Source organism: Filicampus tigris, chromosome 9 (genome assembly GCF_054856515.1).
Source record: "Filicampus tigris isolate MCC_2025a chromosome 9, RoL_Ftig_1.0, whole genome shotgun sequence".
Lineage (NCBI taxonomy): Eukaryota > Metazoa > Chordata > Actinopteri > Syngnathiformes > Syngnathidae > Filicampus > Filicampus tigris.
The window spans coordinates 16,451,321-16,477,079 of record NC_141225.1 but is presented as its reverse complement, the minus strand read 5'-3'; the positions used below and the strand labels follow the sequence as shown (position 1 = coordinate 16,477,079).

The following is a 25,759-nucleotide window of genomic DNA, read 5'->3' as shown; positions in this document are numbered from 1 at the left end:
CTTCTTGAGTCAATGAAGAGTGGGATATGAAAAATATGGTGATAAGGTGGTATTAGTAAGGGACCAGTGGCCCTTCACCTGACCTCTAACATTGAATGTGCACCACCTTCAATGCTGAGTATTCAGTGCAGTCATTATAATTACGGGATACTCAACAAAGTCGATGTTTAATTCGACTTTTAATCTGAGTATCTCTTTTTTTTTTTTTTTTTTTTTTTAAGCCTTGAGGTTTGTGGGCGTCACCTAGAGGCATTTTGTCCCTGGTGACTTCCCGTACTTAACTGGGTCGGGCTTTGTCATTCCACTGTTACTTCTTTGCAGCCCACTGACTGCCTGTTACTGTTGCGTAGGTGATTCACACACAGCCTAAACTCGGAGGTGTCTGGCTTACATAAACACTTGTATAAAACGGTAACAAAAATGCTTTCGGTCACTCTGGACAACAGTGGGTCTCCAAAGAAGCGGACGTTCTCACGTAGTGAAGATGAATCACTCCGTAGCATCATAAAGGAGGTGAGAGGAGAGAAGTGAGAACGAGTCAGTGGCTTTGTTTTGTTTGTGTTTGTTTGGGTTTCGAATGCAACTTCAATGTGTCGTTTGGTTTCTTCCAATAGTTCAACGTCACATGATGTAGTCAAGCGAGAAACTGACCGGTTTTTTTCTTTTTCTTTTCTTCTTTTTTTTTTTTTTTGCTGTAAATGACGTCTTCCGTGAGCGAGAACATATCGGTTTCAACCTACTTCCTCATACCAGCTAGCTGTGCTGCTGTGTTGACTAATGCTGAGATGCTAAGTGCTGTGTGTGTGCGCTCACCAGACTGAGAGCTCATCCAGGCGTCTAACACGAAGCGACAGCCGACCAGGAACCTTGAAGAGGAGGCCTGACAGTCAAGTAAGGAGCCACAGTCCAAGGAGAGCAACATGAATCTCTCTGGCACGATAAAAAGAAGTGTCACTCATCTGGAGTTTGTGAGTGCTGTTCTGTACGAGGTGTGTCAGAAAGGTTCTAGGACCTTTGTCACAAAAAGGTCAATTCAAACCCAAACTATGAGTTTTCACTTTAAGTGCGGGTCAACACTAATACAAAAGACTTGTTAGGACAAATCACGCGCACCTGCTCACAGTGCACTGAGCATCTGACAGTTCCTGGCCGAAAGAACATTCCTGTGCTGGAGCAACCTCCGTGTTCACCCGACCTAGCTCGATGTGGGTTCACCCCCCCCGTCTCTTTCCCAAGCTCAAGGGTTTCCAAAGCTCAAGGGGATCATCAAGGGTACCCGTTCTGACGACGTGGACAACATCAAGATGTAAAGAATCCTTACAGAAGTACTGAATGTGTGGCAGTAAAGGCTGGGAATGGGTGTTTAACTCCAAGGGAATTACTTTGAAGAGGATTTAATTTTTTTTAGTTTGGATTTGAAATATCTCTTTGACACCAGTTCTGAACCTTTTCTGACACACCTCGTATTTACCCTCGTTGGCCAATTTAATTGGGAACACCTTTTCAGCCTAATGCAGTGTTTCTCAACCTTTATTCAACCAAAGCACATTTTCTACATTAGAAACATATCGTAGCATCCCACCAGAAGTTTGATGATTCGCTGTCAACCAAGAAACTCTATTAAGTCGTTTCCACATGCTATAATCTTGACCTAATGTGCTGTTTATGAAGTGCAGCACTGATCAGTTTGTATGTGCACCTGTTTCACATATGTAAGAAACTTTTTTTCCCCAGTGCCTCCAAAGTTTGATTAGAGCCCACAAATTAATTGTACCATCTGCCATCTAGTGGAAGAGCATTTAATTAGCATGGACAGAAATCCATTCAATTATATTTGTAGAGCAGTTTAAAAACAACCTGCTGAACATGGAGTTCAATGAAAGGAGATACCATGCTTTCTTAAGATGAAACCCAGGGGCAGCAAATACAATGAAAACAGTTGGGGACCCAAGATTGAACCATGTGGAACACCATGGTACAGAAGAACAAAGACACAATATTTTTAGTGATTTAAATAAGAATTTTTTAATTCATGAATAATTTCCCGGGCACACCTTTTGGAATCACTTAGTCTAATGAGACCTCATACAAGAGCTGCACTGTCCGACAATGTCAATTAAAAATACAGAAGGCAGACATTTTTTGAGGATACACCTCTATTGGAACTTGTGTTTGTGCAAGTGGGTTTAATATTGTATCAGAGTAATCCTATTTTTGTCTTTAATTTGTCAACGTTTCTTACTTTCATTGTGCTACAGAGTGGGGAAAAAAAAAAAAATTAAAACCCAAAAATTTTAAACAAACTAAGTTAAAACTTTAATTGTAGCAATACACAGGTCACGCAGTGGTACATGTTGCTGCCTTTCGTCAAATTGGCGCACGCTAAATTCTTGGCCGGTCCCTTGAATATTATATCTATTGAAGCCTTGTTGTTTTTTGGGATGCACTTTGTGATGCTTGTCTGATTAATGTCAATTGCATATATTTTAATTGACTTAAAATCTGTTTTCTTTCAGCAGTCGGACCAGGACCTCTCAATGGGACTCCCAGAAATGGTGACTATTTTTTTGTCGTAAATATGATAGGACACTAGCATTACAGTCATTTCCATCATGTCTCTCATTCTTCTTGAGAGCTTGTTAAACGCACATTCGCACCCACACGCTGCCACGTGATTTCAGCCCACGCTGATTTTGTTCCTGTGTCTGCCGTGTAGCTGGAGCTTCAGGCCAGCTATGACGAGGCGGTGCACGAGCTGCATGGGCTGGAGGTGGAGCGCGAGGCTCTGTTGTTCCAGGTGGACGTACTGCAGGACACGCTGGAGGGTGTGGAGGAGCTGCTGGCCGAGACCCAGAGGGAGGCCGGGCAGGCTAATATGGTACGTGGTGCAAACATGTGGCAGTTTGGTCAAGACTTGGAATTTGTGACAAAAAAACATACCCCTCGCTGCTTTCAGGAGTTGGAGCGAGAGCGGGAAGCCAAGAGTAAACTGGAGTGTTTGGTCCGCTCTCTAATGCAGAAAGTGGAGACATTAAAAGAGGTCATGTGACATTTGAAAGCAAACTCTACATGTACGATGGTTGTTCAACACAAACACTCCCAACTGACGACACACTATCAAGCGCATTCTTTTCATGCAGACTAGCAAGAACATTATTGATTTTGAACAACAGCTAATGCAAGTAAGCTGATGTTTTAGTTCAGATAATCACACGGTCATCTTCACTACTCATTCACAACTTTCTCTTGCTCTAAAAAAATAAGGGATTTTGGTGCTATGTTAAAGCAGTATTTCCTAACCTGTATTGAAACAAGACAGGTTTTACAAGACAAATCTCACGGCACACCACCATTATGCTGTGTGTTAGCATGAAGCTAGTTATTCTGTTTGACAGTAAACTTCAACCGGAAGTGGCAAACTGCTGCTTGTTGTGAAGCGAGTTAGGTTAACTGCCACCATCTATTACTCTTATTTATCGAAGCAAAATGTGGTTACTGAGGAGGTCAACCCAAACATGTTTTTTTTCAAGAATATGTTCTATGCAGGTTCACTCGTTTGAAACAAGGCATTCTCATGAATATTGCGTTTGTGGAATATGAGTTGAGCAGTTTTTAGCCATCTCAGGGGGCAGCCATTTTGTCACTTTTGTCGAGTGAAGATGACATCACAGTTGCTCAGGGCTCAGATAACAACCAATCATGGCTCAACTTCAGAAAACAGGCGAGCTGTGATTGGTCGTTACCTGAGCCGTGAGCAACTTCGATGTCGTTTTCAGTCGACAGAAGTGACTAAATCACCGCCCTCTCAGATGGCTAAAAACAGGTGGATTTTGCTACATTCCATAAGCGCAATTTAATCAGGTTCATATCGAAAAAATCTTAAGTACCACTTAGGCCACTGCACAAATTAGTTCATTGTGTACCATTCGTCACGCCAAGATAGAAAGAAAATATTATATGACACACACTTCTAGGTTAATTTTAAGTGCCGGTATCTGGTTGTTGATATTTTACTTTCTCTTCACAGGAAAAAAATAGCCGTGTGCATGTATTGAAGGACACAAATGAAAGTGAAGTGGACGCAAAGAGACAAGGACGTCAAATGAGCGATCCTGCCAAGGAAGCCACACAATCTACCTTTGCCAGCGAAGCGACTGCTGCGTCAGGAGAGGAGGGGAGCATCGTGACCAAGGTGAAGTGGGTGGCCAACAGCGCCCCCTCCCTCGCACTTGACGACCCGCTCCGTGAGGACGGGGTACACCGGAGGCCTTACGAAAGCGCCGCCGAGAGTGGACGAGACCCATCCCCGGACAAGAGCGACTCTGACAGCGCGAGTACGTACGAGGACGCATCTGCGGAGACTCCCGAGCAGGATGACGTCCCTTTGGAGCTGCCTCATGACTCAGCAAGTCAAGACTGCGTCGACTCCCAGGAGCCCCAAAACGGTGATAACTGCGTTGTGTCTTAGTTTATTTACAAACCACACACCATTTTTCAAAGCTACCAATCTCAGATGGTTCTCAAGCTGATACTTATATTATTCGCCAATCATATCTTTACTACGTGTCTTCTGTTTTTATACTCTTTCAAGAAATGGCTTATCTGCTGCCTGAACAGGGAAAAAAAAAATTATTTGTATACAGTGGAACTAGACTGAGCCCCACAAGTACACCGACTTGTCTGTGATATGTCCTCGTTGTGGGTGTAGGTCGGTCAAATTGTTTTTGGGAGGCTAATCTGGTGACAGTTTTTTCTAAGGTCATTATTGTAGTTGTCCTAAAAGTAAGGGAACCACTATTTATTCACTGCCTGACTGAGTGACTTAAACAATTGTATTTTTGTGTTTCGTATTTTGAGGAATTAGTGGAAATTGGCTGCATTTGCACTTTTCACAAGGTTGTGCTTTGAAAACATTCCCTTTAGAACCAATAACATGTCAGCGAGGGAAAGGGAAAGGAAGTCCCCGCATGGGAAGACTGCATCGTTGCACATTTGCAGTCCATTTTTTTCATGTCTGATTGATGCTTTTTTTGGGGATATTTTTTTTTTTACAGCCTTTGGGAGCTGTTGCTTGCATGAACATTTGTATTATGTTTTTATTTCCACATGGCAGATACATTTTATACCATTTCAAACACTGTTTTGCACTTAACTTGTCAAGGCAATTAATTTAAATCAAACCTGTTTTAAAGAAAACTGATTTACAAATCAGGTTTATATTTTTATCATTTACCATTATCCTACATGAACTATCATGAACACATCAATTCATCTTTACTATTAGTGATACACGTGTCATCTTGTGGTGAATATTTCCTAATAATTTCATATATTTAATCGGTCAACATGATTGTTTTTGTCCTATTGATGAGCCACACAAAACTGATGCTGTTTTTGATGCTTTCTACCACAGAATCACTGGCATTGTGTTGCTGCAGTAGTGCATTCTCTTAAAGTTCGTTTGTCATGATAAAAGTTCATGTTAGTAGGAACTCTGACCGAGGATGTGGTTTTGCTGTAAGGTACTCGGTTTGAGACTTTCAAATAGTTTCAACATGTTAACTGTAATTTTCTTTACCCAAGTTTCCACTGAAAAATGCAAAAAAATACATTCTTAAAAGTCAAATGTTTGCATCTGAATCATTTTGAATTCTGAAGTAAATGTTTATCTGTAACAGTACATGGCAGACTTGTAGATACTGAATAGAAATTTTGGAATAAAAGGACTTCCAAGCTGATTTGCTTTCTGTCTCATTTTTAATTGGCATCAAAATACAGGGGAAAAAACCCCAAAAGGTCATATGCATCCTTGCTCATGACAAAACTGCATGTTCATATTACATATCATATTTGTAAATCAAATAGTCCAACTTTTTTTTTTTTTTACTCAAATGTTTTTGCTGGTCGTGCTGTAACATTATTTGTCCAACAGGTGGCAAACTAGATCATAATTTCAAGGGAGGCATTATATCCTCTGCCAGACATTTCAGTGTAAGGTTATATTATGCTGCCATCACAATTTAGAACCCATTCTGATTAATATGTTTGGAATAATAAATCACTGATGCAAAACACAAATGTTTACATTTTTTACACATCTAAATGTGTTTTATTACAATGTACTCAGTAGTCAGACATGTTGACATTGAGATCTATCGCTCTGTCAAAAGAGACCCTTTTCTTTTTTCAAGTTGATTTGTCTCCATTTTGGCAGGTTTGCAAATTGGTCTTTGGTAATTCCAAAAATGTGGCAGAAATCTGAATCGGTGAGGTATCTCTGGAAAACAGCCAAAGAAAATATAAGATTACATTTTGGTGACTTTGTAGGTTTCTGCTTAGAGTTGTGGCAACCTGTAAATAAAATCAAGTAACAAAGTGAAGTACCTCTTTCTGGGTGGGATCCACATTTCTTGGGAGCTCGCTGACAAGCTTTTTGACTAAAACCTCAGCAGGAAAACACTGAAAGCTTGCATCATTTTCAACACTACTGTAAACCTAGAAAGTGGCAACGGTCAAACAAAGCTGCTTATTAACTTGTCATGTAAAGCATCTGTGTGTGAGTGTACATACATTGAAAACATCAACAGGGCTCGTTATGTTTCCAAGCTCCTTCTTCAGTTCCTCATAGCTCTTTCCCTCCTGCCAGACAATCAACAATAAGCCACTTCATTAGGTATACTTGCACAATCCATGAGTTAAGCAGCAAAATCCACCCATTTTTAGCCATCTCAGGGGGCGGCCATTTTGTCACCTCTGTCGACTGAAAATGACATTTCTGAAGTTGAGCCACCATCCGTCGTTAGCTGAGCCCTGAGCAACTGCGATGTCATTTTCAGTCGACAGGAGTGACAAAATGACCCCCCACCCCCACCCCCGAGATGGCTAAGAATTGGTGTATTTTGCTGCTTAACTCAATAATCTGCTGCTTAACTCAATAATCCGCAAACGCAATATTAATCAGAATACTTGATTCAACTAGTGGGCCTGCATAGAACATATTCTTGATAAAAATGTTTGGGTTGACTCACCCTTTTAACAGATTAAAGAACAGTTAATACCTTTCAAAATTGAGTATTAGTATTTTTGGTAAAGGCTGAATTTTTGACTCAATGACAATTCATGTTTCATTGAAAAGCCACTTACACTCCATTTGTAAGGGTCCCAAGCAGTGAACCAGCCGGTGAAGGTGGGCGGCTCAAACCCTTGCTTGATCAGGAGGATAGGGGTGTCAGGATCTCTGCCACCCGGGTGTGTGCGCAGGTACTCCTGGCTGGTCACCACTGCCTCTTTGCGTTCTACTCTGTTGGCCTCCTTACCGATCCACAGAAACACCTAATACGGCACAATAAGCATTATTCTGTATATTAAGACAAATAGGGCATTTAGTGTGCTTCCCTTTCCCTACCTGGTCCCATGTGTCTAGCAACATGACATCATCTTCATTGAGGTCGTCCTGGGTGAACTGGGTCACCTCATTCACGATGAAACGTCCCGATTTGTTCGAGCATTCGAACAGGCGTGGCTCGTGGTCCAAAACCGTCTGCTGCAGCCTGTGGACACACACACAAGCACACGCGTACACAGGCATGAGGGGCATAGTCATAAGGACAAATAGGCACACAGTGACACACATTAAGAAAGACGCATGAAAGCGGAAGTCAACACAAACATTTTTTTCAAGAATATGTTCCCAGCAGGCCCACTAGTTGAAACACGGCATTCTGATTAATTTTAGCTTTGTGGAATATAAATTGAGCAGCAAAATGCACTCGTTTTTAGCCATCTTCGGGGGCGGCCATTTTGTCCTCTGTCGACGGAAAATTACATCACAACTGCTCACAACGACCAATCACGGCTGACCTGTTTTCTGAATCTGAGCGGTGAGTGTTCGTTGTGAGCAGTTGTGATGTCATTTTCGGTCGACAGAGGACAAAATGGCCGCCGCAAAGATGGCTAAAAACGAGTGGATTAACACATACTCACAAACGCAATATTTATCAGAATGCCGTGTTTCAACTAGGGCTTGCATAAAACATATTCTTGGAAAAAAAAATGATTGCATTGACTTCCCCTTTAAGGGACACACGCAGAAACAGATACACAGCGCACACACAATCAGGTGGACACGTACACAACGAGAACAAAGGGACAAATGGACACACACACGGACAAATTAGAACATACACAAACTAACAGCACAACAACAAACACATGGACACACACGCAGGAGGAACAACGGGACAAAAGCATAAACTGACACACAAACAAAAGCATGGCCAAACGGACACATACACACTTGACCAAAGGGACAAATGTACACGCACACACTTGGACAGAGGACACAAACGGATAGACGGGTACAAATACTCATGCCTGCTTCAAACAGTATCCGTCAGAGCCACATTTACCTCTTGTCATTGGCATAGGGAGCCTGGCCTCCCAGCATCTCCCAGAATTCAAAAGGCTCAAGACCCTCTGCAACAATCTGGCCATGGAGGCCCTGCGAGTTGTATCCAATCACGGAACTGATTTCCTTTGCCATGTCCCTCTCATCTCCACTTGCTCCCTACAACCATCAGACATCATTGACTTTCTAAAGACACCATTTGTTACGCTGAAAGCCTGCTTTGTACCTTCCCACACCACAGGTAAAGTCCATTCTGACTCGTGAGCAGAAACACGTCGTTGGAGTTGAGAGAAGAGGCAAGTGCTGGAACCTCAATGGCTTTCGTATTGGTGGGCTCATAACCGTGAACCTGGAACAGCCGCACTGGTGGGTCTGGGTCAGAAAGTCCTTTTCTAGACGAGCCCCCCTGGCACAGAAGAATGATTACACACATTAAATGGGGCAGAAACAAAAGCGGACTGGGACTCAAGTCGCGTTCCTACCTCAAAGATGACCATTTTGCCTTTGAAGATGGCCAAAAAATGTCTTGGCTCTTTGCCCATAGTCACTCTCACTTGAACCGGCGCCCCGCCGTACATGTGGTCCATATCTATGGCGTGAAGCGCAGACGCTGCCAGCTCATCCTGTGTGGCATGGCGGCCCTGAAATAGTGCGCGCGGATTTGAGCTCTGCGACCTCCAAAGACAAGGCAGAAGACGGACAAGTCCGTTTTGGAGCTTCACCTGCCATATGTAGAGCAGGAAGCTCTGCTTGTTGTTCACCAGGTAAGAGTAAAGGATCAAGTAACAGTCTCCACCATAGAAGTAGCCATGACGTTGAGGGTCCACGGGCACCAGCTCCAGATTCTCAATTCTCCAAACCTGAGTGCAATTGCGGTCATTTGATAATCTTCAATCGTGTGATGACTCGGACTATTAGTTGGTAGTTGTCAGTTTCAGTAACAGAGAAAAAAAATAGGGTCCTGACTCCTGACTGTCCCCGGTGGTTAGGGGTATTATTTGCATTTGACTGACATACACTTTGAGCTTCATGCCAGTGCTATCGTGCCAGGAATGATGCTGTGAATAGAAACGCTATTTAAAGCGTTAGTCAACCTCAACATTTTCTTTACAGTACAGTAATATGTTGTATGCGCCTCCACTAGTCTAAACAAGCCATTCTGATTATTATTGCGTTTGTGGGATATGAGTTAAGCAGCAAAATCCACCCGTTTTTAGCCATCTCACGGGGGCGGCCATTTTGTTACTTCTGTCGACTGTAAATGACATCACAACTACTCAGGGCTTAGGTAACGACCAATCATGGCTCACCTGTTTGCTGAAGCTGAGTCGTGGTTGGTCGTTACCTGAGCACAACTGTGATGTCATTTACAGTCGACTAACTGGGGAGTAGAAAATACCCAAATTAAGAGTTTATGAGGTCAAAAGAAAAACATTTCACAGTATTGTATGGGTGATATATTAAAAGCTATTTGAGATTTTGAAAACCACTTTTTATTGGCACACTGGTTCAATTTCGACAAATAACATTACGCAGACAGTACACAAAATCTGTCCTACAGTATCTACACCAATTTCCGTCGAAATTCTTTCGAACTGAATTGACATTTTAAGTGGCATGGCCATTGTTGTGTGACATTCACGCATCACAGGGTCTGACATCCCAATGCACTTTTTCTAGTTGGACGTCATTATTTCTAACTAAACTGAGCCAGTTTTGATATCCTTGCTTTACTTCCTGCCTTTTGGTCAATTACAGGCATTTATTTCATGCTAGCATGCCTACATCACCAAAAATCAAATGTTTTTTTTTTTTTTAAACCAACCTTCAAGACTTTTACATTAATGTGAAGTAAAAACCTAGCAAGTGTTTTCGACTCCACACGAACCTCCACTTGACCTGTGCCATCGTCCACCATCCTCTCTTGTGCAGCAATCTCTGGCATCTCATGCATCAGAGAGACATCAAATTTATCCTGTGTGACAGTAGCTAAAAAGAAAACAATGATTCACTAATTGGACAATCATTATTTTTATTATACTTGCACTTGGTGAGTAATGTTGCAGACAATTTCACATACCAACTTTCCCCTTTGTGTGCACTCTGCCCAGTCCTTGAGTTTGGTCCTTCACTGTCCATGTTTGGAACAGCTGCTTGAAGAGAGCCGATTCGGCGCCGTCATTCATCACCTCCACATTTGTCGTGTCGGGATAGTTTTTTGCCTTGATAAACTCCTAAAAAGGCCAGTCGCAAAGTGATAGTGAAAGCATATGATCACACTGCCATACAACAACAACAACAGGATCGATGGATGTGTGTCACTCACCAAAGCTCTGGCTATGGCCATGTGCCTCTCGGGTTTATTGGCCTTCTTCCCTTTCCATACAAACACTTTTGACCCGCCATGGTCCAAGATGTAGCAGTCCTGCATACATTTGACCAATGGCTCTCAAACTATTTACCAACTCGTCTACCATGACCAACATTAAAATGCAGTAGTAGGCCTACGTGTTCAACAAAAAGACGCAGGGTTTATCCCTTACAAGTATGCTGTAAAGAACGTCAACACTGATAACAGATATTTAAAAAAAATATCCAATTGTGCTTTATGATTAAATTAAAATGTATTGTACATAGATAGAAGTATGAATTTTTATTGGGCTTAAAAGTTACATACAATTGAACTGTACTCAGGTAGTTAGTCTTTTACGTACCACTAGAGGGAGTCCGCATTTCAGAGAGATTCACTATGGACCAGAGCATTTGTAAATTTAAAAAAAAGTATTCAGTTATTTATTTTATTTATTTAATAAGCTAATTTCTTTCTTCTTTCTTTCTTGCATTTTATTGCAAAAATTTTCATTTTATTTCATTATTTACAACAAAACAAGTAATTCAATACATCGAGACAAAAATGAAAACAAATACTTTTTAATTGACCATTTTTAAGAGAAAAAAAACCTCTTGAATAGTGGGGGATGGTCTGAATTAAAGGAAAAAGCGGGGATCCACTCCCATCTAGACTCAACCTTTAAAGTCAAAGAAAGCAACTCACATTATTGTTGAGTAGTTCCTGAACCAGAGGTCTGCGAGCAACCTCTATGACCTTCATCTGCCCCTTAGCATCTGACACACTGGAAAAAGTGCACAGAGGAATACTCACACAGACTATTTAAGAAACACTGAATAGCATTGTTCTGTTGGGGGGTGTAGGGGGCTTACTGGTAAAGAGTGAGTTTTCCCATTTGTTCCTGGTCAGGGGTTTCATCAGGAGGTCCATCTGTCAGATTAACGTGCCTCTCCCCAAGAACGCCAATCAGCATCTCCATGATGTCAGGGGAATTGTCCTCCTCATCACCCTCGATCACCTTGATCTCGGCCCGACCTCCTCGCTCTCTGTCTCGGATGTCTTTGGCCAACAGCATACTCTGAGGGTCAAAAGAGAACCGTTTTCATATTTTCATGCATAATGAAACCCAGTCCTGCGAATGAAATTATGTATTAATACTCGTGTATTACGGCCTTTTATTGTTTTTATTTATTGTCTACTGTTTGTAAAGTGCTTTGTTACAGCTCTAGCTGTTATGAAATGCGCTATATAAATAAAATTGTATTGTATTGTATTGATTATTTATGAATAATGCATTAGTTAATCCTTACTTTTACTTGATATGTACATATTAATTGTTATGATTAACTCATTCACATTTTCAGACCTCTTTTTACCCTAACGTTTGAAAAAATTTGAAAAAAATATATATAAATCAGTTTCTGGGATTGAATGGCTGGACTGTGAAAAGACAAGTAAATTCGTCAATGGCAGTGAATGACTTAATATTGTCATCACTACTAATTTGCAATCCAACAGCCGTAAGTGATGCTAAAAGTAATTATTACATTTATACATGCATTCAGGAATATTACCACATAGTACGTAAAAAAGCACACGAATGCTTGAAATGAGCTCAAGATGGAGAATTTCTGTTTGAGGTTGTTTGCATGGAGGCGGCCCATGGTCACGCGCTCACAATAATCTTACTTTAAGTCTTTCCTGTTTGTTGCTCTTCGGTCCATTCCACTGGATGATGGTCTTACCAATGTCCAATAAAAACACATCCCCGAGGTTGAAGCTCTTCCAGCACAGCGCCACCTGAAACCGGTCGGAGCAGCGGCAGCGTGTGTACACAAGCTGCTCTGTGCCTCTGTGTTACATAACCGCCCTGAAATCCCGCGCTCACCTCCTTGGCCACCACCCGTTTCCTCCCTTTGACTTGAAGCAGCCTCTGTATGTCGTAGGTGTTGATTTCGGTGTGCCTCATGCCTGACGCGACTCCACCTTTCTTGTAGCTGCAATATATGACACAGGGTAGGGGGCACGACTGATATATCTAAAATTACACCCCTCCCCACACCCCCAACTTTCACTTTCACTCACATTATTCCTTGCTTGAAATAGCCCTTGAACACATCGGACTCGTGGTCCTGAACTTCTCTGTGCTGGACCGGCGTGGAACCCAAATAGTCATCCAACTGTGCGGTGTAAACTGCAGCGGCACCTTGCTCATCCTGAGAGGACTGTGAGCCGATCCAGAAGTGGATGTCGTAGTGCAGCGAGCTTTTTACTTTCTGGGTCTGGAGTGGAGTTTCGAGAGTCACACAGAAAGAAAAAGAAAAAAACAAGTCACTCTGTTTTCCATCTCCACACTTAAAAAAATAAATAAATAAAATTTTAAAAAAAATACGCTATACTATAAGGATGGATATAGCTTGTACTCACAAAGAGAACAACGTAGCAGTCGCCCTCATAAAAATGTCCACATGACTTCTCGGGGACTTGAACAAGCTCCATTTTCTGTTTCACAGGGAGAGGACGTCTGTTTCCACCATTACATTGTCAAAATATTCATCACTTGTTACGTCAATATGTGAATCTACACAAGTACCTCAATTCTCCAGATTACAATCCCAGGGGCGTGAGTTACGGCTCTAAATGTGTACTCCATGTTTCACGTAGTTGTGGTAAGACGCTTTTGTTATTTACACCTGTTCAAATAAAAACATCACCCAGGAGACGCATAACCAACATCGCCAATAACCGATATGTTTAACAAACATGCATACTGTACAATACAACATAGAGAAAGAACATACCTTCAAACAGTTGATGTTGGTTGATTTGCTAAAAAAAAGAAAAAAAAAGCCTTCTTTCATTCAGTGCAGACGGCAAAACTATTTGCATGCATTTGCGTGTTTCGAGACTTTACACAAAGTTCTGCCCAATCACTGACGATGACACATGACCGTGTAGGCAAATTGGTCAAAAAAGAGATAAGACTCGTATTCAAATTTGAACGCACACACTTTTGTCCATTGCCACTTGGCTGTAGTGCAGCAAAGTATGTATACTAAATGTAAATACAATTCTAAAACTAAAAAAAACAAACTAAAAACATACATGCATTATATAAGAACACATCTTGATCTTTGTGGTCATTTCTTTGCTATATTCCGTTTGAAGTCATACATGCCCAACATGGCATCTGCTTTGAACATGAACAATGTTTAATTTGTATTTCACTCTTGGGTAGGTTCATAGTTGACTCTAGGTGCTCTCTTTTCATGACCGGCATAAATATGGTGTGGCGCAGCTTTGCATGGACAATTTAGACCCAATGTTGGTAATTTCGCAGACGAGCGGAAGGTGGCGGAAGACTGCGCCGCTGAGGGAGTGGTGACAACCGACTTTAATCCTTAAATGGGCTCCTTTCACTCCCTTCAAATGTGGCATGCTAGTCACAGAATAGAGTCCCCCCCAACTACTCCCCCCGACCTGCCAATAGGTGTGCCGCCCAGAGGGATTAGAACAAGTATAACAATGATTTAGAGGATTTGATGCCCACTGTTCACATAATGATGAATGAAATACACCTGACATCTTCTGAAACAATTTTGTAAAACTTTTCATATGATTTTGAGCATGCTTCTCATCTTTCTTTACAAAAGAAAAGTGAAGATGAATGACAAGTAAGGTTCAAGGGAAGCCTTTTAGAATCTAAACGTCTATTACTTTTTCCATTTTTCCAGTACTTCCCCTCACATGTGCCTCAGCACAGACGCTTAAGAAAAGAGAGCATGACTGACAAGTTAAGTAACATTTTCAGCCTTGTCAAATCTAAAACACTATTACTTTTACCATTTTTCCATGAATCCTCACATGTGCCTGAACTGGAATGATGTCATGCAAGTTACTGGCCAAAATGAAACGAATGACACACCATTTCAAGTTGAGACTACTGGAAAATGGTCATGAATCACAGCAAGAGCACAGTGGGTCACTTGGGACTGTGTTTTTTTTTTAATTCAAGTGGAAAAAATATGGTGGAACAAGGAGATTATTGCTTTCAGCTTTTTGATCTTTGAAGACTGCAGAAGGTGGAAATAATTACAGAGTACCAGACTAACTTACGACTCACGCCAACTACTGTTTAGCTTCCTGCATTTGTCAGCCTTATACTTCCTGCATTTGTCAGCCTTATAATTAAAAGTACTGTGATCTGGCAAAGACAAGTCACAACCTACACGTCTTTCAACAGAACAATGTTCAATTATGTTAATGCATCCACATTTTCATCTCCTGTAAAAGTGAATAGAGAAAGCTAACATAATTATACTCACAGTCCCTCAGCAGATTTTGAACAAAATGTTTGGCTTGCTCAGGATGTCAGGATAGGTACATTCTCCGTCCGAACAGATGACTTTGGCAACATGGGACTTTGAAGATCATGGACAGAAAGGCAATGATGACATAAAGAAGAGCTTTCTCTGATGTCATGCTGCTCACAGGCGCAAGAAGACATACGGCACGACGGGCCCCGTGGAAAGGGTTTTGCCCGCCAAGCATCTTGGAATTCGAAAAATCTGTCTGTGTTCTATAGCGCTTGTCCGCATTATTGGGCTGCAACTAATGAATATTTTGATACTTTAATAATCCGTTGATTGCTTTGTTAAATGATTAATCGGTGAAAAAAATAACATTTTTCTTCATTTGCCTTTATTCAAAAACAGGACATTATTTCAAATTAACAGTGTAGAAAATGCACAAACAAATGAATTATGATTCTGTTATTGGTTTCGTTTTGTTTTTGTTTTGTCGCGTTGAGAAAATAGGCAAAAATGTTGATCATTGTTATCTAAAGTAAAAGCAAATGCTTGATTTTGGTTCAACACAAAGATAATCAGTCTGCTTTCGTGGAGGACTGGAGAAATCGGCAAATATTTACTATTGAGAAGCTGAAATTCTGAGGACAATTTGAAATTAAAAAAGGTATCACAAGGATTAATTGATTATCAAAAGAATTATTGGATAATTTGACTATCGATAAATTGTCAATTGATCATTGTACCTCTAGTTATATGTATCACTTATTTGTTTTGTATTTCAGCATGGCAACAGTGATTGTAAGCACACAATTCCAGAGGATGTTTCTAGATTAATTGGAGGGCTTTCTTTTATTCTGATCAATTACACTGGTCAACCAATTTGTACTACATTTTTCAATCAGAGATACAAGTCAATTTTTCTAGATGATGTTTTTTTTCACGCTGATTTCGAATTTGCCCTTGTTTTTTCTCCAGCACATCAGAAATTCATAATAATAATAATAAGAAGAAGAAGAATTCTTATTGTTCTTATTATTCTTATTATTGTGCGATATAAATAATATATATCTAGTAATATTTATGAATCAAGGGTTAGGTCCAGCAACAGGTGGATTTTTTTTTCTGACACATCATAGCTAGAAATTACAACAGATGGTAAAATCCAGATTGTGCCCAAAAAAACGAAGCGTCAAAAATACATTTAGGGACGCATTCAGCCATCTCAGATTAAAAGTTGCTGTTGTCCAATGTTCCTCACTTCATGCTGTGACAAACAAACTTTCCCCAAAAGTGATAAAAACTATTTAAACTTTACATTTACCTTGCTTCCTACATTCGTCATCAGGTAGAAGCCAAAGTGGAAACAAAGGGGACAGGCCCGTCTCTTCCATCTCCACCAGATGTTCGTAGCTCCTCCCATCTAGCTCAGCTGGACATTCCAGCCCATCTCTGGGGCTCCTCCACACACTCGCCAGTCGACGGGAGCAGGAGCAGACATAATGAGAGGACTCGTTGTTTTCATCAGTGCGGTGTGTTTGGCCAGCGCACAGCACCAGGCCCTGATTGACTACTTGGAACGCCGGCTGCTTGCGATTGAGGTGAGTCTTCCCCTCTTTTGCTCCACGAGGAAATTTCCAGGGAAAAAGCAATGGAATGCAGATGTGCCTCAATCCTGTGGAAAACTCAACTTTCAAAGATGTATAGTGCTTATGTTCCATTTATCCACTTTTGACATAGGGAGGACATAAAATGATGCAGTACATTCATCTTGTCTGTGTTAAAACAGCAGAACAAGGTGGAATTGCAGAGGAGTGTATTTATCAGGCTGATCAAGGAAGTTGTTACTTCGCCATCAATATCCTGTGTGGAAAGTCTCCTGAAAGTATATGAGAGACTCTTGGAGGAGACTTGTTATCCTTTAATGGTACAGTCGCTATACCACTAAAGCATTAGAGCATGGCGTCAAGGAAAATTGATGATGCTGTTCATATTATTTGAATTTCTTACATGGATTATGGCTAAAATCCATGTAAATATTGTGCTTTGACATTCCTCGCTCTATATGTTTTACTTGTTAATCTTTCTCCTCTACTGAGAGGTTGCTGAAGGTGTAGTGTTTTTTCTTGACTCAAACATTAAAGTGGAAGTCAATCCCCCCCCCCCAATTTTTTTTACAAAAATATGTTCTATGAGCCTTCACTTGTCAAAACACGCCGTTCTGATTAATATTGCATTTTTGGAATATGAGTTAAGCAGCAAAATACACCCTGTTTCAGCCATCTCAGGTGTGGCCATTTTGTCACTTCTGTCGACTGAAAATAACATCACAGGTGCTCACGGCTCAGGTAACGACCAATCACAGCTCACCTGTTTTCTGTAGCTGAGTCGTGATTGGTGGTTACCTGGGCAAAGAGAAACCGTGATGTCATTTTCAGTCGACAGAAGTGACAAAATGGCCGCCCCCTGAGATGGCTAAAAATGGCTACATTTTGCTACTTAACTCATATTCCACAAACGCAATATTAATCACATGCTATATTTAGACTAGTGGATGTATGGAATATATTATTGTAAAGAAAATTTTGGGTTGACTTCCACTGTCATGACCATATCAGAGCTTCTCTCTGGAAATACTTTGAAGTCTGTTAATTAGAATTCTTTATTTTAAATCTCCACTCCCATATCTGTCCTCGCCTGCTCCAACAAAACAGGACCGCATCTCCCTATGGCACGAACAGGCCACCCGCTACGCCTCGGAGCTGCGGGAACTCAAACAAAACATGGTTTCTCAGCTTGAGAACCTGGACAAAGAGAAGGAGACACTCCGCGTGAGCCTGGACAGCATGGGGACGCGAGTGGACCGCGTGGAGCGCGAACTGGACTACTTGGAGACCCAGAACGGTGCTCAGCCGTGCGTCGATGTGGACGACAAGCTGATCGAGCAGCAGGTCACTCAGGTCCAGGAGAAGCAGAAGACCAAATACTTCAAACTCACAGGTGAGAGTGTGCTGCTACGAATTGTGCGTTTGAATCTTAAAAAAATAACAATCCCGTGGCATTTCGGGGTGCATATAATTATGTTAAATTTCCAATAGGATTACGAGGGGGAAATTACAATTCTATCTTCCATGACGCGATTATGTATCTCTTTTCCTTAGACTGCAGTGACATGCTCTCCACCATAAAGGCCATGAAGATCTTAAAAAGAGTGGGAGGTTCCAAGGGAATGTGGACCAGAGACACCGGCGGGGGCTCTGGGAAGGTCTTTGTCTTCAACGGAACCGATGAAGACACCATCTTCGAATTTTCCACTGTGCAAGATTTTACTCGTTCCAAGGGCTTGTTGGATTCCAGGCGGCTGAAGCTTCCGTCCGCCTGGCGGGGGACGGGACACATCGTCTACAATAATCACGCCTATCTCGTCGTTCAGGCAGATGAGTTGACGCTGGTCAAATATGACTTGAGGAACAAGTCTGTGGCAGACAGCGTGGTGTTCCCAGACCAGGACTACATCCCAGTGTATAGCCTGAGCCCTGAAACCGTGATGGACCTGGCTGTGGATGAAGAAGGCCTGTGGGCCATTTACTCGACAGGTCAGAATGAGCAGCGCATCTCTCTGGCTAAAATAGACGCTGTCTCGCTCAGCATCGAGCAGACGTGGGACACGAGCTGCCCGAGACAAAACGCAGAAGCAGCCTTTGTCATCTGTGGCACACTGTACGTCGTCTACAACTCGGAGCAGCCCGGCCGCTCCCACGTCCAGTGTGTGTTCGATGTCAACGACCTGGTGAGCAATGATGACGCGTCGCTAGTTTACTTCCCCAAGCGTTACGGAGCTCACGCCAGTCTCAAGTACAACCCGCTGGAGCAGCTGCTTTATGCCTGGGATGATGGCTACCAGATTCTTTACAAACTTGTCTTGAAGAAGAAACTTGAGGTTTAGCACCAAACAACAAAATCCAAAACATCCGTTGTGGGAACTAAGAAGTGATTTTGGCCACACTGCATCGTGTGAGCCCACCGGCCAGTGGACTTTATACACCTTTTGTACTATTGTCTGTTCTGTGTTTACTGTACAGTACATTAATGAAAGTGTCGATTTCTTCACATTGTGACTTTTAACTGCTGACAACCTCCTGCCCAAAGGGATCTTGGACTTAACTTGGCTTTTGTTCTTTGACATTTCTCTCAACTTCTGTCATGATTTTCATTGCCTTTTTTTTTCTCAAACCGCATTTCCATTTTCACTCACTAAATGGAGAAGAGTCATCAGTAAAGTAATGAAGCAGAAGGACAGTCTAAATTTCTGTTGCAGACATAACCAAATTTCCTGCTGGTTTCCACTAAGCTCTTACATGAGCAGTGCTTTGTCCTTATAAGTTTTTGCCTGGTTGTGATTATAGCTCATAAAGGCAAAGCCAACTCAGCCTGATTGAGATATAGTTTACTTAATCCAGTTATAATGAAATACAAACATGTGTAATCCCCCCGAGTTACTCTGTGTGTTCCATGTAATCAAATGTGACAGCAGTGGTTCAAACCATAGTGAACATATTATTCAGTTCAAGCTCAAAGCAACAATAGATAGATAATGATTTGCTTTTTAATGGTATTTGCTAGCTGGCTAGCACCGTTGGATTTCCCTCTTTACACTGTGGATTTCTGTGAACCAAGTATGATCAGTTTTAGTTCTTTTTCACAAAATAAAATTTATGAAAAGTACCAACTTGTCAGATCATTTGGTTAACCAACATTATCTAGTACCTAAAATTCTATTTTTAGTTCAACATGTGAATAAAACTTAATGTTTTTTTTGTTGCTAGCTTGAGACATAAATTACAACGTCAAGGGAGGGGGATTGTAATTTTCCGAAGAAATTACTTTTTGTCATATTTGCTCAAACTGTCAGTATGACCTGCTAATAGTACATGAGCAAAATGATCAGTGAAAAAAAAAATTATCCCCATCTGGCTACATTAGTGAAGTAGGGCTACTTTCAATTCTTGCTAGCAGTTTTAATGCTGCAGACTCTCCGTTTAACTCTGAACAACTTCAGCAAAACTGCTGAAGCAAACAGTCTTTTTTTCTCCCACCTGGTGCTTCACATGTACGGAGCTGTATCACCAGAATTTTTTATGTATCATAAGTACCAGCTCATTTTAAATACTGTAAGTAATTGAGCATGTTTGAGTGATTATTTTAGACTTGCATGGGCTTTTTAAAAGGTTTAGTATACATACTTGAACTGAATTGTGTGTCTTCTTGGAAGTTTTCACTTTTGAGTTACAAGTTTGGAACTATGTTTTCCAGCCAATAAGACAAGAATGAAAATAAATTGTTGCACAAAAGGGCACACAAAGAAAATACTGACTGAACCCCAACAGTTATATAAACATGTTTATTTTTCCTCAACTGTCAACAAGCAGTAGCCACAAAAAAAGGGCTCATACAGTAAAGGGCAGGTAAAATCTAGTGTATCAAATATGAGAGCCCATCAGATTAAAATCTGAAAATCAGGCAAACATTGCAACATTAACATATGTACAAATATGAGAAATGAAAGAGATTTTGACTTGAGTTCTTATGGCAGAAAAATTGAATGACCAATCAAAGTTGGTATTTGCACTATCCCGAAAACGTGTGCGATCAATTTCTAAATTCTAAAATTTGGACAACCTAAGACTAAAAGACTAATAGAAAACCGGTGGTTGGGCACAAAACTACAACATGTCTATGAAGAACGACATACATTAGAGTATGACAATATTTAGCTGAGCAATGGCAGGAAACAGATAAATACTTAACAGAACAACATGAGGGCTAAAGAACAGACAAGAACATCTCTAAATAATTGTTTTTAAAGTATCAAATAACCTTCAAAATGATACCACTCATTTTTTTCCCCCTTTCTGAACCTGCCATGAAGTGAGGTCCCTTATAGCTTATTGTCACGAAAGGAACAATTTGTGTTTTGCAGTTTTGCACAATTCAGAGTCTCAGATGAGGAAGCGGCATGGTGACGTCACGGAAGAAGCGATGGACAAGTGCATTCTTGGCCGATAACCTTTTGTTTGGATCGTAGTGTAGCATTTCCTGAAAGAAAAGTACAACATATATGTATACTGTAGCTGATGTAGTCTAAACCAGTGTTTCCTAAACTTTGTGATATTTACAACAGAAAAATCTCACAGTACAACACCAAACAAAAATGTCACAAAACATACATAAATTCAGATAAACAGGCCCAGTTTTTACACTGAGTGTAAATATGAGTAAATTGAGACAATATCATTATTATGTCTGCATACAGTGGATATAGTCTACACACCCCTGTTCAAATGCCATTTTTGTTTGTTTGTTATAATTGATAAGAAAAGACAGGGATTCAAATGTTTTTTCACCAATGGCGTGAACTAAAACCTACACAACTCAAGTCAAAAAAATCTTCGAAATCCACAGTTGTAACAGGGTGTTGTTTATTTTTACTGACCCCTCTCTAAAAGATTTTTTTGATATAGTTGTACAGGTTATAAGTCATGTTAAATGTGGAAACAGCTTTGAATGATTTCGTCCTGGTCTCATTGTTTAATATCACAAAACCCTGGCATTTGAACGGGGATGTGTAGACTTTTTGTATCCACTGTATGCTGAAATAATGATGATCTCGTCTGAAATTACTCACAAAATGACTCAGTCTAAAAACTGGGCCTGTTTAGCTGAACACAAAGCCGTTATTCTGTTCTATGAATGGAAACAGGTGGATACACAGGTTAATTGTAACTTCTGCCATCTAGTGGAAGAGCATTCACATTTGAATCAAAACTGTGACAATGAGACCGTTATCAAGTTATGTGAATAAAATGACTGAGTCTTACTACCCCGAAGAAAAAAAAAGCCCTTATTCCCCCCCCCAAAAAATAATATAAATAATTTTTAAAAATCGTCCTAAATCGGACACAAACAAAAGGAAGGGGAATGTTCTTACTCGTAGCAGATCTCTTCCATCTTCATCCAGGAGAGGAACCACTTTGGATAGATCTTGGCGGGCCCAGTTGGGGAACGACGGTTTGTAGTCGGGCATGGAAGTGACTCCTGGCCACGTGGCCTCGTCAGGGGTGCCAAGGGTGCGGAATATGCGGAATAGCTGGTCTATCTCAGAGTCGCCGGGGAACAAGGCCCTCCTTGTGATCTAAGAAGAGATTTCACTGAGTGTCACAACGTGTGGAGATTTAAATGGATGATGCAGCATCACAAGCCACTCGGAGGGCTGGGGGGGTGCAGTATACTCAAGCAAGTCAAAGTTTTGTGCCATGCCGCAGGGAGCGGCAATGGTCAAGGCCACGGAGATTGAGACAGCAGACATTTACGCAGGCTTACTTTCATGGCAGTAAAAGGAAAAACAAAGTGAGGGTCATCTCGGAAAATCCTCAACTGGATTGAGAAGATTAGCATTATTTTCAGAGCCAAAAATTACGACAATAGGAAAACCTGAACAAAATGGAAAAAGAGGATATTTCCACATTGTTCATGCTACAAACGCTACAAAAGTAACCCCCCCCCCAAAAAAAAAAATAAATGGCTGGATTTGCTGACTCACAATTTAAGATGTTATTTAGGAAGAAGAGAACCGACTCAGGATGGGCATTTAACTACATTTGATTGACAGCCTATGGAGAAGATTAGTGATCATTTAATGGATTGTTTCTTACAATATTTTGACAATAGCTCTATGAATGTGTGTTCCTCCTCCAGCTTTGAGGCCATTGTTACATTAAATTGAATATTGTTGTCCGCGTGTATGCATGGATTTAGTTCTTAAACGGGCTACACACATACTGACAAAACACTTCATGCTGCCTTACTCCATCCTATCGACAGAAATATGAACATTCAGTAAATTAAGGCCATCCCCAACGGTGACTATTACCATTTCAGCGAAGATGCAGCCCAGACTCCAGATGTCGACAGCCGTGGAGTAAAACTTGCAGCCCAGCAGGATCTCAGGTGCTCTGTACCACAGTGTTACCACCTAACACACATTCACAAGACTTTGTAATAAGATGCAAGAAAAAGACAGTTCTCACCTCCACTGATACAGAAGCGCACTCCCTCATTTACCTCGTGTGTGTACGTGCGCACAGGCACGCCAAATGCTCTCGCCAGGCCAAAGTCAGCCAGCTTGATCTCACCCTGGGCATTGATGAGCAGGTTCTGAGGCTTAAGGTCGCGATGGAGAACCCTGTGCGAGTGGCAGAACGCCAAGCCTTGCAGCAGCTGGAAGAGATAACTCTACAGACACAACACAAATCTCAGTTGTTTAGTCATATCCAGCACAGCAAATAAATCGTCTAAAGAGGTCGATGGACACGACGTTTACCTTAATCAGAGCGAGCGGGATACCGGTGACTGTGGAAGAATCCATGAACTTCTTTAGATCCTGGTTGAGGAACTCAAAGACAAGGTACAGCTTGTTCTCCGTGTGGATGACATCGTGCAACCTTAAAAGCGTCAAATTTTAAAAGTTTGGAAATAAGACAATAACATTGCGTGCAGCAGTTGGCACTTACTTGACAATGTTTGGGTGACTGAGCTCTTTGAGGAGGGAAATCTCCCGGATGGCAGTGCTTGGAACACCCTCAGTTTCCCTGATTGGAAAAAAAAAATTCATATATTGCCACTTTACTACAGCTCATTAGAATGCTGTGAGGGATCATCAAATGTGCCGCAGGACAAGATTAAATTCGCTTAATTTGTCTGGAAATAAAATCCTTATTTACTACAAATCTTTGTTCCTCTACCCATGCCAGCAACATATAATGACCGGCTAAAGAATGAAATGCTCTTCCACTAGATGGCAGAAGGTGCATAATTAATTTGCGTATATTCACCTGCTGTTGTTCATGCGACAGAATGAAGTCATGCATTCTGGTTAAGTAAATTTGTGAGAAAACTGAAATGAGCTCATGAATTCATATACAGTACTTTTAGTGACATTTTTGTTTGGTGGTCCAGTGATATTTTTCAACTGTAAAATATGTTGGTTCAATTAAAATTGTGAAACACTGCACTGAGCCACCTTCACTGCCACTACAATCATGAATATTGTCAATTAGTTTTTGTTTTTTTGTAGGCAGACTTTGAAGTGTTTATTGGGATCTCATTAGATTGTGAAATAGATTGTGACTCAATAAAAACCAGAATAGCAAGTACTCACCACTTAACCGAACGTACGACAAGTAGGACAAAAAGTTACAATTTCCACGTAAACACTTATCGGCGTTATGCGCATGCGTGCGCGAGCGTACTGGGCCAATGCCGACCGGTAGGAAGAACACCGGTCGATATGATTGTGACAATCACAACAAGCAACATAAGACCCACAGTTCATCCTTGCATTTGAAGTCTTCTTAGTTTTATTGTTAATCTTGCAGTAGTCTGTTAACTTTGATCAAGAGCTGCATAAAACATACACCATTACAGTAAAGTCATAAATGTAAATGCTTTGAAGTTCTGACCAATATTTCCCCGGTGTTAGGAGACTCCAATGTCCCATGAAGACTTTAGCCCTATCCCACCATCTTAAAGCGAGGCTCGTTGACCCCCAGGACCTTCCCAGATGACTTACGTGTCCAGCCGGATCTTCTTGAGCGCGACCGTTTCTCCGGTGTTCTTGTTCTTGGCTTTGTACACCACCCCATAAGTGCCCTCTCCTATTTTTTCGACCTTCTGGAAGGAATCCATGTGCCGAGGCTCGGCCGGTGTTCGGCGGGGATGTCACGGCTCAAGATAGCTCAAAACTGGTTCGTGTCTTTTGTGTCCACGCTAATAACCAGCGCGGACATTCACCCTACCAACTGTTACTAATTCAAATTCGCCCGCGTGTTCCGCACACATACGCACAGCAGACGGGGGAAAGAGTTATACCGAGCGTTAAAACAGTCACCGGGGGTCAAATGAACCGACTAACTGACTGGATACCGACTTTATTCGAGTCAAACCGTGTTAACGAAGCGTGGAATTAGGCTCCGTATAGCAGTTCTAGGCGTCCAAATGCAAACTGCAAAACACACAAGAACCAACACAGCGACGTTTCCCGCGTTGCGACCCTGAGCGCGCGTTTTAATGTCCTCAACATACCGATGGTCGCGGGGGCGGTGTTTCAGTAAATTATAGCCGCGTCTCCTGCGTCGTTCTAAACATCACAATGGATTTGGAAATTCAAGTAAGTGCGGTTGTAAAGTAATTTGTTTCCCCACACGTTGTTTTGTGGCTTCAAATAACTGACTTTTTAGTCACGGTGAAATAACAATATACTATCGCATGGAATGAAAATCAAACGCCTACCGGGCTCAGAGGTCACGTGCCTTGGTGACGTGTTTATGTAATCTGTGCTGTCTGCTCTGTTTAGTTCAAACTGGACACCATCCACAGTGAGCTCTACCACCAAAACAAACAAATAAAATGTATATATATATATATATATATATATATATATATAAAAAAGTAAGTGTTTGAAAATAAAATTAATGCACATTGGACAGCCACCTCTCTAATATTGGTCCTCTCGTAAAATGTTCGGCGCAATCTTTATTCTCGCTGCTGGCTGAAGCACAAAGAAATCTGAATTTGTGGTACACAGGCTCCCACTAGTGGTGCGCGATAGAAACATCAAATTAAATACCGTACCAATAA

The 25,759-nt window shown here is 41.3% G+C and overlaps 4 protein-coding genes across 5 annotated transcripts; 2 read left to right on the top strand and 2 right to left on the bottom strand.

Annotated features, from left to right (window-relative positions):
• Positions 1-238: 238 nt before the first annotated feature.
• On the top strand, positions 239-5,738 carry LOC147142276 (uncharacterized). Of its 2 annotated transcripts, none has more exons than XM_086040153.1 (6): positions 239-513; positions 817-891; positions 2,520-2,555; positions 2,717-2,878; positions 2,957-3,040; positions 4,028-5,738. In XM_086040153.1, the coding sequence occupies exons 1-6, from the start codon at positions 421-423 to the stop codon at positions 4,466-4,468; spliced, it is 891 nt and encodes a 296-aa protein (XP_085896279.1). In that variant the 5' UTR covers positions 239-420; the 3' UTR covers positions 4,469-5,738. The 2 variants fall into 2 exon arrangements, with proteins under 2 accessions (XP_085896279.1, XP_085896278.1); XM_086040152.1 differs by having other exon boundaries at positions 266-513; positions 2,517-2,555.
• A 342-nt stretch (positions 5,739-6,080) lies between these two features.
• Positions 6,081-15,219, bottom strand: avil (advillin). Its single transcript, XM_086040150.1, has 21 exons — positions 15,083-15,219; positions 13,559-13,586; positions 13,351-13,450; positions 13,185-13,259; positions 12,843-13,039; positions 12,646-12,754; positions 12,447-12,557; positions 11,630-11,835; positions 11,463-11,541; positions 10,734-10,832; positions 10,488-10,641; positions 10,296-10,396; positions 9,130-9,267; positions 8,890-9,048; positions 8,634-8,813; positions 8,409-8,566; positions 7,406-7,550; positions 7,144-7,332; positions 6,571-6,639; positions 6,385-6,495; positions 6,081-6,277 (listed from the first exon to the last, which is right to left on the bottom strand). The coding sequence occupies exons 3-21, from the start codon at positions 13,408-13,410 to the stop codon at positions 6,164-6,166; spliced, it is 2,454 nt and encodes an 817-aa protein (XP_085896276.1). The 5' UTR covers positions 13,411-13,450; positions 13,559-13,586; positions 15,083-15,219; the 3' UTR covers positions 6,081-6,163.
• A 77-nt stretch (positions 15,220-15,296) lies between these two features.
• On the top strand, positions 15,297-19,735 carry olfml3b (olfactomedin-like 3b). The gene is made up of 4 exons (XM_086040151.1): positions 15,297-15,731; positions 16,413-16,665; positions 17,779-18,064; positions 18,226-19,735. The coding sequence occupies exons 2-4, from the start codon at positions 16,567-16,569 to the stop codon at positions 19,008-19,010; spliced, it is 1,170 nt and encodes a 389-aa protein (XP_085896277.1). The 5' UTR covers positions 15,297-15,731; positions 16,413-16,566; the 3' UTR covers positions 19,011-19,735.
• Positions 19,736-20,446: 711 nt separating this feature from the next.
• cdk2 (cyclin dependent kinase 2) lies at positions 20,447-25,204 on the bottom strand. The gene is made up of 7 exons (XM_086041137.1): positions 24,693-25,204; positions 23,635-23,712; positions 23,445-23,565; positions 23,186-23,356; positions 22,995-23,096; positions 22,053-22,256; positions 20,447-21,160 (listed from the first exon to the last, which is right to left on the bottom strand). The coding sequence occupies exons 1-7, from the start codon at positions 24,806-24,808 to the stop codon at positions 21,056-21,058; spliced, it is 897 nt and encodes a 298-aa protein (XP_085897263.1). The 5' UTR covers positions 24,809-25,204; the 3' UTR covers positions 20,447-21,055.
• Positions 25,205-25,759: the final 555 nt, after the last annotated feature.

Bases quoted from the DNA above. Each gene is read 5' to 3' on its own strand.
- LOC147142276 (XM_086040152.1), top strand. From the start codon at position 421: ATGCTTTCGGTCACTCTGGACAACAGTGGGTCTCCAAAGAAGCGGACG. The intron at 892-2,516 runs GTAAGGAGCCAC...GTTTTCTTTCAG, and splicing joins AGAGGAGGCCTGACAGTCAA to CAGTCGGACCAGGACCTCTC. The intron at 3,041-4,027 runs GTCATGTGACAT...TTCTCTTCACAG, and splicing joins AAGTGGAGACATTAAAAGAG to GAAAAAAATAGCCGTGTGCA.
- olfml3b (XM_086040151.1), top strand. From the start codon at position 16,567: ATGAGAGGACTCGTTGTTTTCATCAGTGCGGTGTGTTTGGCCAGCGCA. The intron at 16,666-17,778 runs GTGAGTCTTCCC...CCAACAAAACAG, and splicing joins GCCGGCTGCTTGCGATTGAG to GACCGCATCTCCCTATGGCA. The intron at 18,065-18,225 runs GTGAGAGTGTGC...TCTTTTCCTTAG, and splicing joins CAAATACTTCAAACTCACAG to ACTGCAGTGACATGCTCTCC.
- avil (XM_086040150.1), bottom strand. From the start codon at position 13,410: ATGGAGTACACATTTAGAGCCGTAACTCACGCCCCTGGGATTGTAATC. The intron at 11,542-11,629 runs GTAAGCCCCCTA...CACTTTTTCCAG, and splicing joins GGAAAACTCACTCTTTACCA to TGTGTCAGATGCTAAGGGGC. The intron at 8,814-8,889 runs GTAGGAACGCGA...CTTCTGTGCCAG, and splicing joins GCAAAATGGTCATCTTTGAG to GGGGGCTCGTCTAGAAAAGG.
- cdk2 (XM_086041137.1), bottom strand. From the start codon at position 24,808: ATGGATTCCTTCCAGAAGGTCGAAAAAATAGGAGAGGGCACTTATGGG. The intron at 23,566-23,634 runs GTAAGTGCCAAC...GACGCTTTTAAG, and splicing joins AGTCACCCAAACATTGTCAA to GTTGCACGATGTCATCCACA. The intron at 22,257-22,994 runs GTAATAGTCACC...ATCTCTTCTTAG, and splicing joins GCTGCATCTTCGCTGAAATG to ATCACAAGGAGGGCCTTGTT.